The sequence below is a fragment of the Periplaneta americana genome, chromosome 8 (genome assembly GCF_040183065.1).
Source record: "Periplaneta americana isolate PAMFEO1 chromosome 8, P.americana_PAMFEO1_priV1, whole genome shotgun sequence".
NCBI classification, from domain to species: Eukaryota; Metazoa; Arthropoda; class Insecta; order Blattodea; family Blattidae; genus Periplaneta; species Periplaneta americana.
Genome location: NC_091124.1, coordinates 51,499,598 through 51,518,196, shown reverse-complemented (window position 1 = coordinate 51,518,196; position 18,599 = coordinate 51,499,598). Strand labels below are relative to the sequence as shown.

The 18,599-nt window shown below is 35.6% G+C and overlaps 1 protein-coding gene across 1 annotated transcript in view; it reads left to right on the top strand.

Annotated features, from left to right (window-relative positions):
* The window catches only part of Cad99C (cadherin 99C), a 466,185-nt gene that overhangs the window by 269,007 nt on the left and 178,579 nt on the right, over positions 1–18,599 (top strand). Inside the window, exon 5 of the mRNA XM_069832876.1 lies at positions 9,536–9,714. Coding sequence (XP_069688977.1) covers positions 9,536–9,714 — 179 coding nt within the window. The remainder of the gene's footprint in view (positions 1–9,535; positions 9,715–18,599) is intronic.

Here is an 18,599-nt window from a genome sequence, read left to right as displayed (position 1 = left end):
ATAATTCAATGGAAACATATTACAAATAAAATAAAGTATACACATTAAATGTAAATGATGTCAATGTTCATTGAACTATGGATGCATGTAATAAAAATTAAGAAACATGTTAAAGGAATTGTCATTGCACCAAATGAGTGCTCTGTGGACCAAAATGATTCCATTTTAATTATTTAAATATAATTTAAATTAAGTAACATATTAAACGATTTATCCCTCTATCAAACACGAATATTCCCTGGATCAAACGTCCTATTTTAATTATGTAATTACTTTATATTTATTTCTAACGGGTGCAGCGGAGCGCACGGGTACGGCTAGTATAGAGATAAATGGTTTGAACACGTCAGCAGAATGAATGAAGAAAGGCGGCCCGTATGATCTTAATTTATAAGCCTCAAGGTCACAGAAGTCTAGGACGACCAACCAAAAGATGGAGTGATCAACTATACTTTGGAGCCGGAACAGATCAGTAATGATCTAATACATGAAGGAGATGACGATGATGATGATGATGATATGTCCATCGTTGTGACTGAGGGTTAGCGAGTTCGATCCCCGGCCGGGACGAGTTGCCTGGGTGAGCTTTTTCGGGGTTTTTCTCTCATCCTATGGATGAATATCAGGTAACTTTATCAGGCGATTGGAACCCCACTCATTTTCATCACTTCCTTTCCTCCCCTATCATCCTTTCATTCATCATCCCGTTACTTCATCTGGTTTTCAGATCGCTTTACAGGCGGCCCTCCGAAGCTGCTGGCTCCATCGATCGGCCTCCGTGGATTGTATTCAAGTGATGGTGGATAGTTTCTGCAACGGAACCCGGGGCAGACCTTCTCGGGGGAGGACTTCCGCCTCGGACCGTTAAGGGAGCCTTTGGGGGGGGGGGTTGCCGAAGCTGGACTGTTGGCTGTAGGGGCCGGTCGTTTAGGGGGTGAAGTGGTTAGGTCTGTGCGTGTACAGGATCGGTGGGCACGCAACTCATTCCATATCAGGGGTGTACAATAGACCTCAGGTCGTAGTGTGTGCCATGTTCCTTCCCTCCCTCCTAACAAGGAAAACAAAAGGTTATAAATGAAGGCTGGGATGCCTTTCAGATACGGGTGGTACCGCGGAAATTACATGCCCGGGATAGACCAAAACTAACCAAGGACATAAGGGCTCTTAGCCGTAGGGAAGTTAATCATTTACGGGATTAAACCTTATAAAAATCAAGCATGTCAGAAAGCTTAGAGTTGGCGACCCCAATATGTTACTTACTTATCTGAAGGCTGGCAACCTGCAATTCATTCATTCAGTGTTCTGCTCAAGGGCACATCTTTCATTGCAAACCCAGCATTCTCCAATCTTTCCTACTTTCTGCCTTCCTCTTTGTCTCCTCATATGATCCATATATCTTAATGTCGTCTATCATCTGATGTCTTCTTCTGCCTCGAACTCTTCTCCCGCTCATCATTCCTTCCAGTGCATCCTTCAGTGGGCAGTTTTTGTCAGCCAGTGACCCAACCAATTCCTTTCCTCTTCCTGATCAGTTTCAGCATAATTCTTTTTTCACCCACCCTTTCCAACACAGCTTCATTTCTTATTCTGTCTGTCCATTTCACACATTCTATTCTTCTCCATATCCACATTTCATACAATTCTATTCGCTTCGTCGTAATGTCCATGTTTCTGCCCCATAGAATGTCATAATCCATACAAAGCACTTCACTAGTCTCTCCCTTAGTTCTTTTTCTAGAGGTCCGCAGAAGATGCTCCTTTTAACCTGCAATAAGAACATGAATTATTACTCATAATCTTCACAGTAATCCTGATGGATAAACACTAAAAAATAAAACAAAAAGGGACATTAGAATTAAATTTTATAAAACGATGACCAAACCTTTATTAACGTACGAATGTGAGACATGGATATAGACAAGAATAGTTAAGAATAAAATACAAGCATCAAAGATGAAATTCTTAAGAAATACAAATGGATGCATTTTATTAGACCACATAATAGGCTGACCTGATGTCCCCGATTTTCGGAGTCAGTCCCCGGTTTTGAATTGCTGTCCCCTGGGAGCAAATGTCCCCGTTTTTGTTCCCAGAAATTAATTTTGCCCCAGAAGCTTTGATTTTGTTTCAATAACATTTTACACGTAAATATTTAAGGATCGTGATGAAGCTGCTGCGATTCATGCACATTTCTGAACGGTTCTCAGTATGAGACAGAAGAACCATCGAGCACAGTACGAGATATTTTGCACTCTTTGAGAAGAACATAGCATCTTTGCCTTCATTAGCGTTGCGCGGAAGTGTTAGAATGTCAATTTTTAAGTACTTCAAAAAGTGAGGAATTTTGTGACAAACTAACAGGTGAAAAGTGGTATGATATTTTTCAACATTTAAATAAAAATCCATTCCATTTGAAAATCTTCTCAAAATAGTGTCATTAGTCATGTTCTTTCAGTCAATAATTCATCATTTGAAAGACTTTTCTCCGCAATGAACTCAATCTGGACTGATGAAAATTCAAGAATGAAAACTGAAACAGTTAAAGCTTTGTTACAAGTGAAAACAAACTTTTATTTCTCTATGAAGAACTTAGTGTGAAGGTGTATGGGAATGAACAGACCTTTAAAAAGATACATTCTTCAAACAATTATTTGTAAAATATGTATGTTAGAGTTCAGTGTGTATAATGTTATGCGAAAGACATCCATGCATGCGTCAGTACTAAAATTGAATTCTTAGTGACTATAATTATGTGTAGAAGTTTTTTTTAATTTATTGAGTATGCCCCAACGAGTATTACTCATATGTAGGGGCTATACAAGAACACATACATATGTTATACAATGTAATTGAAAAAGTCATGAAACTAAACTACAATCTGTGAAAACAAACAATAACACAAGAATTTATTAAAGAAAGAAAGCAAAATAAGAACAAATAATAAGATGACATAAAGTTTTTGGCAGAAAGAAGAAGAAAAAGTTTGAAACCATGAAATAAATCAATCAACTGAGAATTAAAATAAATAATCTTCCCAAAAACGTATTTTTAAACAATATTTAAAACACCGGCAATTTGGCAAAAGTCTATATTCTAAAGGAAGTTGGTTAAAAGTTGTTGTTAAAAATGGTTAAGTCCTTTCGTTCCATAAGTTACTGAGCTACGCTGAGAAAAAAAAATGTCATTTTTTCTTGTTAAATAAGTATGTATATCTTTATTAAACTGAAATGTAATATTACTATGTATTAAATTGTTAACAACTTTGTACATGAAAATGGTAGAACGAAAATTGATATAGATATTTAACTGGAGTCCAATAATGAAAACCCAATAAATTTCTTAAAGCTCTATTTTGAATAACTTGTAAAGGTCTCAAAGCAGTTTTCTTATTATGTCCCCAAATAAATGACATATACATTAAATGAGAATGGATAAAAGCATAATATACATTCAAGAGACAAGATATATACGTATGTTTATGCATTTAATTAAAACAGTTAAGATACTCTACAAATTTAATGTGCGAAGTATTATCATTATATCTACTATTACATGTATTTTATGCAACATTTCAGCGGAGAGTGACTAGATAAGCGTTTGTGGTTTTTGTTGAAATTGCCAATGTCCCCTGCTGGACCATAAAAAATCTGGTCAGCCTACCACATATGAGGAGCATCGTTTCAAAACGTATTAAGTCCCCCAGTGGACGAAATTAAATTTGTTACTTTCTATTTATTTATCTTTCATGCTGTGAAGTCTGATGGTTCCAAGTCGTCATATTTGTTGGCTGTGAAACCAGTACATAAAAATGGTTTTGTATAGTGTTTTCAAAACTTTTCTGGCTTACGAGTAATCCAGTTTTTCGTCGTTTATGTAAAAAAACTGTAAGTTGCACATAATACGTTTTGAAACGATGCTCCTCATATATATTTATATTTATTGGTCTGACCCAATATTTTCTAATGGTGGTGACGATGGCATCTTGAAGACCTCTCGTCAGCTTGTATTTTTCTCTCCACTTTACAAAGGCTTTCGGAATGGTCCTTTCGCTCCAAAGAAGAGACCGGTAACTGTGATTTTTTCAATGTTGTATTTCGCCGATAGGTACTGAATCGTGGGCTCGTAGATTTTCTTTTTCTCTTCGTTCACTTCAGATGGTTGAGTGGCTGAGATTTCAAATGTGATCGTAGGATCAATTATTTCGGCTGTCTGTTTATTCCTATTTATAGCTGTGATATCGATCCTACGATTGCTCCCACCATCAGCAATACAATGAACTTCTTCGTGAACGTCTAGATTTTTGGATCGAAGTAATCACAGAAGAATTGAAAGTAAAGGCAGTAAATGAAGACATAATACTATATACGAGTAGATTGAAATGGCTGCAACATTTATACTGGATGGATAACACAAGAGTTCGAAACAAAACTTCAATTACAGCAGTGGTTGACAAACACCACGAAATTGTGACGTAATAGAAATGCAACCCGCACACCAGGGGTGGAGAGGGGTGGAGTGGGTATCTCCTCAGGTAATGCAGTGAATAACAGTGCAGAGACGGACTGTGACCAAAAAACGAAAGCAATATAATATTCTTCTACTTATTAACTATAGACACTTTTTTCCATGTTAATTTTTTATCCTCCTATTAATTATTTTTGTATTATTAATAAAATAACATAAATTTATTTTCTTATTTAACATAGAAAGAGCGTGTACTTTACATCAGCAGTAATTTGAAATTAGAAAAACGTACCAGGCTGGCCACGAAGTTGTAAATTACACTACGTACTTAAAAAAAACGTTAAAGTATTTTACTCCGTAAGACATAGAAGCCGATGTTTTTTATCGTTTATTTCTTAATGAAATATTTAAATTACAATCATACGTAGAAAAAAAACGTGGAAGTATTTTACACCGATTAAAACATAGAAGCCAATACTTTTTATTGTTTATTTATTAATGAAATATACAAATTACACTACAAACGTCGAAAAAAACGTCGAAGTATTTTACTCCGATTAAGACATAGAAGCCATTACTTTTTATTGTTCGCTTATTATTCAAGTTACAGGTAAGGGCGTGGTAGTCTTCATAACAAGAAAAATAATGACAACGTACATTGTTCTTTTATACTTCATTTAAAATTTTACAACAAATTAAGTATCTCATATTTTTGCCATCTGCACAAAATAAATACTTTTCCTTCCATGCTCCTTAAAATTAAGTTTTTACTTACTATCTGCTTTCGAAAAGACATCGAAACATATTATCCTACACACTTGTAACATTACATGCGTACGTCCGCTGCTGGTAAAAGTCTTTACTTATATCGAAGTGATGACTGTAAACAGGGGGTGGGGATATGATGTCATGGTTACGCTTGAGTGGAGACAGGGGCATGTGTCGCGACACAGCTTTTGGAGATCACTGAATTACAGACTTTTGGGTGAAAGAGATATAGGCAGACCATACAGAAGATGCATTAGGCCTACTGTGAAGGTGGAACAGACTATGATGTCTAAACCACGGAGCGAACATGATGTTGTTGAAATTACATTTAAACAAACTCAAAATTTCGGTATGAGACCAAGAATGCCAAACGTAGCATGTGCATTTAACAAGAGGGAAGAAGCGAGAAGTCTGGCCTTGGTAGCAGGTGCAAGCGCTTGGTATTCCCGGCGCACACGAAGTGCCGGTTTGTCAGCTCGGCTTGGTTGACTGACCGTTAACCCTAGACACACCTCACTGTAGGCTACGCCAGTTTCCGGAACATGATCGTGCCCACGGGCCGTTTGCAAGAGAACATCCACCTGATAATACAGATTAAGTATGAAATTACACACCGCATGTGTGTTTCACCTATCTGTCGATTTCTAAAGTAAAAAACAAAGAAACTGTAGCACAACTGCCAGAGAAATGCTGTTCAATGGGAGCATAACTCTGCCTTGTACGTAGTTCCCAGCGTGTTTATCTGCCATGCTAGTTTCCAGAATTCAAGGTAAAGTAAGTCAACATTTCATCTAACGTAACTATAGGTCTTCATTTCGCGCTGACGCCATATTCTTATATTTCGCTGGATGTTTTATAATCCAATATCGATCTTCTATAAGATGTATTTGTCTATTAAACTTCTAAGACTACAGATCTGTAATTTATTTCCATTTTTAAAACAATAGCGTTAGAGATAACATACCAAGAAAGTGCTTTCCATACTACATTCCTTAAACAGCATTCGAAAATTCCTTCCCCTTTCACTCAAAAAAATACTAGTGGAAACACTAGTAATGCCCCACTTCGATTATTGTGATTTTCTACTGACTAACCTCAATGTCAACCAGTCGCAAAAATTACGTGTTCATAATTCTTGTGTTCGCTTCGTCTGCGATGTCCGTCGCGCTGACCATATTACCCCATCCTTCCAAACTCTAAACTGGCTACGGCTTAACGAACGTAGAAATTTTCATTCTCTTCTTCTCCTTTTCCAAGTCCTTCACACTTCTACACCTACCTACCTTGCCTCCCGTTTCAGTTACCTGTCATCATATCATAATCTCTTCATACTCACGCAGAATAGCCGTATACTAGCCATACCAACACATAAGACATCATCGTATTCATCATCATACACAATCTCGCTCTCGCGCTTGCGGAATACCCTACCCAGTGACATCAGAGACTGTCGGAATTTAGTAGCGTTCAAAAGTAAGCTTTTTAAGCATTTTCTTACTGCGTAGAGTAGGTTTAATTTTTACTTAATCAATAAAAGAAATGCTTCTCTCTTCTTAACTTTTACAATAAACTGTCTAGCTTTTATTAATCAGTTAATCTTTTAGTACTTTGATTTTTATTGTATCTGTAAATTTAATATTAATTGTAATTATAATTGTAATTGTATTCTTAATATTGTAGTTGTAATCCCTGGTAGAGGGGAAGAGAAGGCCTCATGGCCTTATCTCTACCAGGTTAAATAAATAAATAAATAAATAAATAAATAAATAAATAAATAAATAAATAAATAAAAATAAATAAAATAAAAAGAAGTACGAGTACATTCATTGAGTGTTCTGCCCAAGGGCTGGTTTTTCACAGTAAACCCAGCGTTCTCCAATCCTTCCTATTTTCTGCCTTCCTCTTTGTCTCATGATCCATATATCTTTATGTCATCTGTCATCTGATATCTTCTTCTGCCCCCAACTCTTATCCCGTTCACCATCCCTTCCAATGCATCCTTCAGTAGGCAGTGTGCTAACCACACGATACCTCCATTCTGGTTGGATGATCGTCAACGTCTGCTTCCGCATGTGAACGTGAGGCCAGCAACCGGCTGGTCGGTCATGGTACTTCATGGGCTGTCGTGTCTCGGATTATTATTGTTAATAGTCCATCAGTTGCAATCGGGTAGACCAGGGTAATTGTAAACACTTTTTACTGATTTCAAATATATTTCAACATTACACAACCTTCAGCAACGGTAAGCATGACGGCCTTATCTCTACCAGGTTAAATAAATAAATCTAAATCTAAAAAATCTAAATCTAAAAAAAAAGAAACATTGTGTTATTTTTACATCTTTCTTTTCCCTTAAAATGAGTTTAAAATAATAAGGCTGACTTTTTTAACGTTTAATTGCTAGTTTACATTTACCCCTTTGAGAGGGGGTAATTGTAAACACCAAATTTTTGCACGGGCTATCAGACACTGAACATGTTTTGTTCTGTTTCAGAAGAAAGAGCTGTACTCCTCCCAACTCCAATTTTGGTCACTGGTACATTTCGTCCTTTTAACCTATGATATATGACGATATAGGAACTCAGTACCTCTCCTGAGCTTCACGATAACTGTAGTTACTATTTTTCACATCTGTGACAACCCTCTCTAAATTCTCTACAGTGTAGTTGGATGGGGGGGGGGTCTTTGATTACTGAAAAGTACGAAATGTAACCTTATATGTATACAATTACCCCCAAGCAATTAAAACTATGGGGCAAATGTAAACACGTCATAATTTAATGAACTGAGGTTATGGGAGATCTCAAAACCATTGTAATAAATGCTAACTACTTTACATTACTCATAAAAACAACATATTCTTCAAAAATAGCACTGTACGTTTACTTACAATGCCAAAAATGAAAGTGAAGCAAAATTCTTTCTCACCTTTTTTTTTTTTGTAGACTCTTACAAAACATTCGTTCACAACTAAGCAGTTACACCTATTTGGCGCCAAACTGCTTTGTAGGTTAGCCAACATGTTAATTTAAATATTCCCCCGAATTAAAATTTTTATATTGACAGTTTTGTATTTCTCACAGCATTTGTTTAAAATTGTTCGTATAGGTCAGTTTCTGTCAGATGCGTTTCCAATTCACTGTGGGCTAAAGCAAGGAGATGCACTATTACCTTTACTTTTTAACTTTGCTCTAGAGTATGCCTTTAGGAAAGTCCAGGATAACAGAGATGGTTTTGAATTGAACGGGTTACATCAGCTGCTTGTCTATGCGGATGACGTGAATATGTTAGGAGAAAATCCACAAACGATTAGGGAAAACACAGGAATTTTACAGGAAGCAAGTAAAGAGATAGGTTTGGAAGTAAATCCCGAAAAGACAAAGTATATGATTATGTCTCGTGACCAGAATATTGTACGAAATGGAAATATAAAAATTGGAAATTTATCTTTTGAAAAGGTGGAGAAGTTAAAATATCTGGGAGCAACAGTATGATACTCGGGAGGAAATTAAACACAGAATAAATATGGGAAATGCCTGTTATTATTCGGTTGAGAAACTTTTTATCATCCAGTCTGCTATATTACTGGTTGTTCTGTATGGTTGTGAAACTTGGACTCTCACTTTGAGAGAGGAACAGAGATTAAGGGTGTTTCAGAATAAGGTGCTTAGGAAAATATTTGGGGCTAAGAGGGATGAAGTTACAGGAGAATGGAGAAAGTTACACAACACAGAACTGCACGCATTGTATTCTCCACCTGACATAATTAGGAACATTAAATCCAGACATTTTAGATGGGCAGGGCATGTAGCAAGTATGGGCGAATCCAGAAATTCATATAGAGTGTTAGTTGGGAAGCTGGAGGGAAAAAAGACCTTTAGGAAGGCCGAGGCGTAGATGGGAAAACAATATTAAAATGGATTTGAGGGAGGTGGGATATGATGATAGAGAATGGATTAATCTTGCTCAGGATAGGGACCAATGGCGGGCTTATGTGAGGGCGGCAATGAACCTCCGGGTTCCTTAAAAGCCAGTAAGTAAGTATTTGATTAAAATTACTCCCTGTTTACAATTACCCTCATCTACCCTATTTCATCCTGGGCGAGTTGAAAACCCCTGCTGTAAAAGATCTTAGATTTCGAAAAATTGCTACACTATAGCCGGTATTAATCTGACAAAAATCTGCAGAAACCCTTTGTCCCAGCCAGTGAGCCATCACGATTAAGCCAGTAACCTATGCAGTGCATCCCCATTATCGTTGAAGCGTGTTGTTACAATTCCGTTTTGCACTTGTTTCTTTCAGAGATAAGCCAGAGCACCAGCCCCGCGGAGCTGCCTATCGTGGGCGACCCCTTCAAAGACGTGACGTTGGACCTTGTGTTCCCGAAAGACAAGCCCGTGTTCATCCTCAACGGCAAGAAGCTGCAATTGCTGGAGCCACTCGACCGAGACCAGGACAACCTCTCGCACATTGTGTTCCAGGTGAGTGTCTGCACCCCAGCACGACCCTCAGAGTGAACGACCCCCTCATCCGACTTATAAATGAATATTTATCACACTAAATAAAAATGTATCTCTCCATGTACATTTCCAATTACGTTTAATTATATATTATTATGGATTAAACTTAACTTCCGTACCAAGGGCGGTTCCTTAAGTGGGGAAGTACACCGTTCACAAGTATAATTTCATTATATTTCCCTCAGAATCTATAGATACTGTGGAAAAAAATTGTCATGTTTAAATACACTATTTGTACATCAATAAATAATTGTAATGTTTTTGAAAATCCAATAGTTATTTTTTTAATTATGAAACATTTTTTATTGTTTTTTTTTTTCAGCCGGGCAGCGCTTGATGAAGTACTCATATATTTGAATTTTGATATAATTCTTCTTTTGATCTGTTTTCAATAAACATGTCTTCAATAAACAGTAAAATCTCTACCAAGTTAGTTTTAAAATATTTTTATTTTTATTTTATTTTATATTAATTATACATCTTAAGCTTTGTTTAATATTATACGAATTAAATTTTTTTAATGTTTTTGTATTATCTTTTTTTGTTTTGTATTACTGTCATTGTAAACGTCCTTGTTTGAATGAATGTTATTAATTTGTTTTAAGCTGTATGTATACATATATTTCTTTTATTTTAGTTCGTTATTTAACGACGCTGTATCAACTACTAGGTTATTTAGCGTCGATGAGATTGGTGATAGCGAGATGATATTTGGCGAAATGAGGCCGAGGATTCGCCATAGATTACCTTGCATTCACATTACGGTTGGGGAATACCTCGGAAAAAACCCAACCAGGTAATCAGCCCAAGAGGGGATCGAACCCGCGCCCGAACGCAACTTCAGATCGTCAGGCAAGCGCCTTAACCGACTGAGCCACGCCGGTGGCTGTATACATATATCTGGTGGCGTGGAAGAGAAGGCCTGATGGCCTTAACACCTCCAGAATAAATACATTTATTATTATTATTATTATTATTATTATTATTATTATTATTACTTACAAATGGCTTTTTAAGGAACCCGCAGGTTCATTTCCGCCTTCACATAAGCCCGCCATCGTTTCTATCCTGTGCAAGATTAATCCAGTCTCTATCATCATATCCTAACTCCCTCAAATCCATTTTAATATTATCCTCCCGTCTACGTCTCGGCCTTCCCAAAAGTCTTTTTCTCTCCGGCATCCCAACTAACACTCTATATGCATTATTACTATTACTATTATTATTATTATTATTATTATTATTATTATTATTATTATTATTATTATTATTTTCTAGAAATGTTGATAACTATTATTAAAAAAAAAATGAACTGTTCATTCTATTTTTAAGATCTGATTGTATGTTTGTCACATGACAGAACTTTATATGCATGCAAATTTCCATTAAGCTATCTTAGATACGTTTTGGGTGTTTTAAATCTTGTCCGGCTGAAAAAAAAATTCTCAAAAATGTTTCATAATTAAAAAAATAACTATTTTGTTAAAAAAAAACATTAAAATCATTTACAGCTGTACAAATGGTGTATATTAAGTATGCCAAGTTTTGTTTCCAGAGGACCTATAAATTCTGAGGGAAAAATTGAAATATAGTAAAATTATACTAGCGAAAGGTGTACCTCCCCCCTTAAGGATCACTAACCGAGTTTTAAAAAATGATAAAAAAATCAATTCTCGATTTATTGTACGAAAATATTCCTTTGGAATTTAGGAAGTTGACAGTAAGAGATTTTTTTGCCTCTATGTTAAACCATTGCCGTGAATCAGAGGCCTTAAAAAAAATATGAACTTGCTGTATTTAAATGTAATGAATTGGAACATTTTGATTTTATCACTAATGTGCATAATTACAATAAAATTAAGTTCAGTGCTAGAAGTTTGAATGAGCTGAAAATGTGCACATACCTTACTCTTAATGCATCTGACAGTTAAAAATGGAAGAAATCGGATTAAAATTGTAAAAATTTCAAAAATTAGTTCTAGTGTCCCTTGGCTGTAGCGTATAAAAGTATGTAGACAGGTAGTGTGTTGTTTTTCTGCGGTTTAAACACATGTTTATTATACCAGTTATTTTCAAATACTTGTTTAATGTATTGCTGGTATCTTTTTCTCCCGCTTATCAAAGTTTAAACAATGTAAAATGTTGAGGAAATGCGGAATCTCCACCAAATATGAAACAGAAGTGCTGTAAAAATTGCTACATATAAAAAGAATTTTGGGTAAAGGTTGGTAAGTTGTGATACTAATATTATGATAGTTCTTTTTGAGAACTTTTTACAATTTTACTGAGCGAGAGGAAGATCGGTTTTTTTGCGTCAACATATTAAGGGAATGTTCGTGGACAAGTTTCTGCACAAAACCGGTTCTTCTCTCGCCCAGTAAAACTGTAAAAAATTCTCAAAAAGAACTATCATATTATTATTAGTATCACAATATTACCAAACTTTACCCTACATTGTGTAGAAAGTGCTGCATAAAATGACAGTTTTATGTATCCTTTAGTTTAATTCTTTGCTTTTATTCCCTAGACGGAAACATTTCCTCCAAACCTCAACAATATAAAACCTCTGGTTTCTGTTACTTGCACTTAACAGTACGAAATGTATGACCGAACAAAGAAAGGCTTGAAAAGTCCGTTTTTGTATAAACTGTTTAAGCATTATCCAGTTATATGTGTTTTTTCCTTACTTTCCGCTCCATCACGAATCTGCATAGCCACAGAGCGTAACAAGATCTTATTTTTAGTGGAATTATAAGTAACACATTAAACGGTGAACGTGAAAAAAGTAAATACAGGTGTTCAAGTTTTCTGCAAGTTTGATTTTATGTTTCTGTAATGTTTTTCTAGCTTCCGAAAGGCACTTGATCAAGACATATTGGGAAAAACAATTTGTGAGAGTTACATTCACATTCCTTTTGTTTCTTACACAGATAGATAGCTTGCCGGCTAAGGATAGTTTGGGTAGGATTCGAAACCAGTAAAAGAGGTCGATATTTGTTTACCTTCATTAATGATTAGTAGGGTACGGATTTTTAGGTCGTTAAAATATAATTTTAGGTGCCTAAAATAGGTTTAAAAGTGTAGGGAATAGTCTCTACAGAATTGAAAGTACGATCTAACAAAAAATAATGTTTTCTTTAAAAACATGTTCCAGATTTTCAGGAATTCACCTCTAGAATTTAATACTTTTAAATGCTTATACACCGTTACCACCACTACTATACTAAAAGTACAAGAACAACAAATATCTAACTAGTTATACATAAACTAAGCAATTAAATGTAAAAAATAAATTTTAGACATAAATTCAGTGCACAAACAATTCAAATATGATCAATTTTTACCAAGTCTTGTCCGTTAAAGTTCATAATTAGCTTCACAATAAATTACTAATACTTTTTCTAGATTTTCAACTAAAAAACCATGCTATCTGTCACTCAACACGAATTTGTATGCTGAAAATGAACGCTCCACATCTACTAAAGTAACAGGAGCGTATTTAAATTTTGACACTAGTTGGACAGGAATGCTACATTGTAAATCTGTGTTCTTCCCTGCTAGGATATCTGAAGCAGTACGCAGGTCCTACATTTCTCTGCAGAACTTGCTCCAGTTTATCCCGTACTTTATTTCAGAGGTACGCAGACCTCGCATCTCGCAGCCAGAGAAACCACTCACTATCTCTCGTGTAGTCCGGATTTATGCGAAGCGGACCTCGCACCTCGCACGTCGCATGCGTCGGTTCAGAAAAACTAAGGCTTTAGATGGAAATTTCAGTTGATAAGACTACAGTAATGGGTTTTATAGGAAAAACACCTTCGTTGTAAAATATGCGTTTACAATAAACTTCTAGAACAAGTTTAATGTTTTATTAAATATTTAGGTTACCATTTATTTTCATTTTTTAATTTAATTTTATCATTTTAATTTAAATATACAGAATAAAGAATACAATTACAACAATAGAAATAGAAATAAAACAATACAATCAATACAAAAAAGACTATACAGTAATATTAATAAAATTTGAGGACCGAATGAGCAGCGCTCGTGTTCGGTCGCAGTTCAGATATATTATTAGGCTAATAGGCCTATAAAAGAATATACGAAATAAAATAAAATAGAAACTAAAATTAAAATTACAACTAATATATTAAAATAGGAGGGATATAAAAAAAAAATAATAAAATGAAATAGGAACTAAAATTAAAATTACAACTGCAGTGAAATTATATAATATAATATTAACATAGAGAAGAATAATATCGTACGTAAATAAAGTACGATAATAATTATTTATGAAAAAATATATATTCCGAAATTATAAAATACAAATATAATACAGACTGAATAGCTATGAATTGGAATAGTATATTTTAAAAGTCTCGTTTTCTAGGACATCCTGTGGTTCATACAGTAATTTGTAGTAAGGAGCTGATTCGTTACTAAGCAAAGTTTTGCTCACTGTGTCTTTGTGCATGATTTTGCCTACATTGTTGTGCTAGTATAGTAGGCTACATCGACGAGTTGGCAGAAATAGCCTCGATCCTGGGCGAGGTCTTACCAGGCGTCGAGAACTTGACCCCACAGCTCGTTCTGATTCTGAGGGGGCCCATTTTCGAACAACTCGCTTCTCCTCTCCTTCAACTTCTACTCAACACCTCGTAGGGTCAGAGCAGTTGCAGAAGTAGACGGTTGGTGGACGAGGTATTAGATTCACCATTTTTGTTTAATTATTTTTTCCGTTATTATAATAATTGTTTTTTTATTTGGAAGACAAATTGGATCTTCCAAGTGTATTAACAAAAATTCATGTAAAGAAAATCTGGCGCCAATGTGACCCGAAGCCATAGTTTTCTGCACGAGTCAAACAACGTAACAGCCTGAATAATTGAAGGGTTCAGAGCCATAGCGGGCCAAGCGCCATATATTAAAAACGGAGAAAGTAAGGGTTAAACTTAAGTAAACATCATTTAATGAAGATTGACATATCATTTAATTTTAATGTGCATACTTCATCTTACTTACTATGTGTTTCGTTAAATTATGGTAATCACTTAATTTTAATCCTTTTTTTTTCTCCGTTTTTAATAAATGGCGCTTGGCCCACTATGGCTCTGAAACCTTCAATTACGACGAGAGAAACCCTCTCCCCGCGCGGCATGTCGATCTCTTCGCCTCGACATTCTCTATTATGCAGCTTTTAAAATGCCTTGAGACTTCCGACAACAACTGAAGTAAAATGAGTTTCAATAGCTGCCAAAGCGATCGCGTGTGTACCACCGCTTTGAAGCATTGAGCATGCGCAGTAAGTTATAACTGGAACTTGGGCAATTCAGGTGGCCCAAATTTTGTCTCTGGGTCTGTATACAAAGAAACGACACATGTACTCGGCTTGCACGTAAAGAAGATGCGAAAGTATTTTGCAAGAAGACAAATAAAACACACAATAGACTTTCTAAACTTGATTAATACGACAGGCAAGGAAGGAAAAAGACAGAACAAGTAACTATTAAACATTTACTGCTGGAATGCAGATGCATTAATGTCTGCTTCTTCAATGAATTACTTTTCACTTTCACTTAGAGTCAATAAGTATAATTTTTATGCATGATTACAGGCAATCAAAAGATATTACCACAATGCAATCACAGTAATTAAATGTTGAATGGAGAAAAATTTATTCCCAGAAAAGTACTTATTTATTTATTATAGTACTCAAGCACTATTTCCGTATGTTGCAATAAGTAAATAAAATGCATTCTTGTAGAAAACTATTCTTCTATTGTAAGTTAACTGATAAAACCTTTCTCCGCTATAAATCTAATGGACATAGGTTCGAATCACGGCAATGAACGGAACTTACTTACTTACTTATGGCTTTTAAGGATCCCGGAGGTTCATTGCCGCCCTCACATAAGCCCACCATCGGCCCCTATCCTGAGCAAGATTAATCCAGTCTCTACCACCATACCCCTGGCTTCGGGCTGGAAGGTCTGGGGTTCCGATCCCTGGTGGTGACAGGATTTTTTCTCGTTGCCAAACTTTCAGAACGGCCCCGAGGTTCACTCAGCCTCCTATAAAACTGAGTACCGGGTCTTTCCCGGGGATAAAAGGCGGTCAGAGCGTGGTGCCGACCACACCACCTCATTCTAGTGCCGTGGTCATGGAAAGCATGGGGTTCTACTTCCATGCCCCCCAAATACCTTCATGGCATGTTACGAGGATACCTTTACCTTTTTACCAACTCCTCCAAATCCATTTTAATATTATCCTCCCATCTATGTCTCGGGTCGGCCTGATTGGCGGAGTTGGTATAGCGCTGGCCTTCTATGCCCGAGGTTGTGGGTTCGATCACGGACCAGGTCGATGGCGTTTAAATGTGTTTAAATGCGACAGGCTCATGTCAGTAGATTTACTAGTATGTAAAAGAACTCCTGCGGGACAAAATTCCGGCACATCGGCGACGCTGATATAACCTCGGCAGTTGCGAGCGTCGTTAAATAAAACATAACATTTTTTTCTATGTCTCGGTCTCCCCAAAGGTATTTTTCCCTCCAAACTAACGTTCTATATGGATTTCTGGATTCGCCCATACGTTCTACATGCCCTGACCATCTGAAACGATGAACTGAACTTTTGGAAGTTGGGTGTGTGTCCTTTCTCTTGTTATTGTTCCGAGTTGCCTTGAACAGTGGTTCCCACCATGTTGGTGATCAGCATCAAGGAGTTCTGCTGTTTGTAGATATTTAGAATTGGTAAATACTCCACATGAAAGAAACAGAATAATATCAAAGAGTCTACTTATCGAAACTTGATGATGATGATGATGATGATGTTGATGATGATGATGATGATGATATGATGATGACGATGATGATAATTAACATAGTTATTACTTTTTACTTTTGTTACGTGTAAGAAATTTATAATTTCCGTAATAAAATGTAATAGTAATATACGTTACAAGAACGGTATGTTGACGTTTTCATGGTCGAGGAAAAGATTGAAAAAGCGAAACGTAGTTGAGCTTTTTTAATTTCCGAGAACATGAAAACAAACATACCGCTCGTGTAACGTACATTATTTTGTGCGAAGATCGTTTATTACATACCTGAAACACGAATTTCTAATTAGTTGCAATGAAATCTCCATGTTGGTTTCTGTTTAATGACGGCAACTTCGGAACACCAAAATATCTTTCTTCAACATTGTTGCTATAAAATGTTTTCTGTGTTTACTATACTGCAGCAGGCCGTGATATACGTCTGTCTTTTTTTCCCCCAGTCTATAAATGCGAACTTAAAACAAACGGTAAGGTTATGTAATGATTTATTTTTCATTTTAATATTTTAACAATATTATTTATATAACATATTGCAGTAATATCATCCGCATATGGAATCTTGTTGATTTTTTCACGGCTTCCTTAATGTTACTTGTATCAGGAATGCAATAAGTTTCGTGGAGTAGTAGACTTTACTTAATTTTTGCAAATATTTAAAAACAATAATTAACATTGCAATTTAGGTGAAATTACAGTGGTAAGTTTCCAATTTATAATTATTACTATGTTAAACGTCTCTAAAAATAATATGTTAAAAGCCTAAAGCAGTAAAATGAATGTCGCGCTTAAGCGGTAAGAAGAGGGAAATTGTTATATGTGTTATGTTGGGAATACTGAATGTGGTATTTCACACTTACCGCGTATTGGTTCTGTGCGGAAAACAAGCAAATACGCACGATCTCGCACAAAATGAACTACCATACTTCAATTCCCCAACCGGCTTTCTTCGAAACGTACATCAGTCCGAGAGGTTTCTGCCATCTGCATTTACTGTGAACGCTATTTTTTCTCTCAATTTTGAATCCTGAAATTATCGCACCAAAAGTTAGAGGATTATTATATGTGTAAAGGCGAAAGTTTCAGTTAATAATAATTTGCAACATTACAGTACAATTTATAGAAGAATTTAAAATCAATAACGAGTAATTAACGGCATTACCTGATAGTAAGCGAAGATATCGCAAATGCAATGCTCGGCTAGTACTAGCACTAACTGATTCAGAGAGCACGCCAACTGCATTGACAGTACGCAACTAGATGGCAGAACTGTTACGGTTTTGCTGTTTGTGTTATCACTGATGTTAGTTGTGTTGCATAGACGTAAGGGTTTGTTAATTTCTCTTTCTTGTTTCATGAAATATTGGTAAAAGTTAAGTATTCCGAGATTGCAAATGTAGGTATTGAAATGTATCGATACCGAGGGAATTTTTTCTTTACTTCTCATTTCGATGTACGACAGTTGTGGTTCTCCATTTACGTGTATGACACACAAGGGGAATTCCCTAATTAGAAATACGATATCTTAATGAGTATCATACCAACCTGTAAGGCTTGAAAGTTAGTTCTCAAAACATTAAGGGGTTACGTACAGCTTACAGCAGTAAAATTTTTGTAAATATTCAAAAATTTTTCCTCCATTACTGTATCTTGTAAAATAATGAAAATTGGTAAGTGTAAAACATAGTTTTTCTGCTATATGAAAAAAATAATTTACTGTATCTTGTAAAATAATGAAAACTCGTAAAATAATGAAAATTGGTAAGTGTAAAACACAGTTCTTCTCCTATATGAAAAAAATAATTTTACGATTTAAAAAAAATTATTTATATATATTTTTTCAAAATTCAAAATGGTGGCAGTTTACTGTGCAGTAAAGAAGCGTTACCCTCATAACGCAATCTTGTTAAATTTTTCATGTTTCCTCTCTTTTATTTTATTGCTAAAACTCATGTTTACAATATAATGCTCTTTGAACTACACTTCTTAATAAATATTTTTT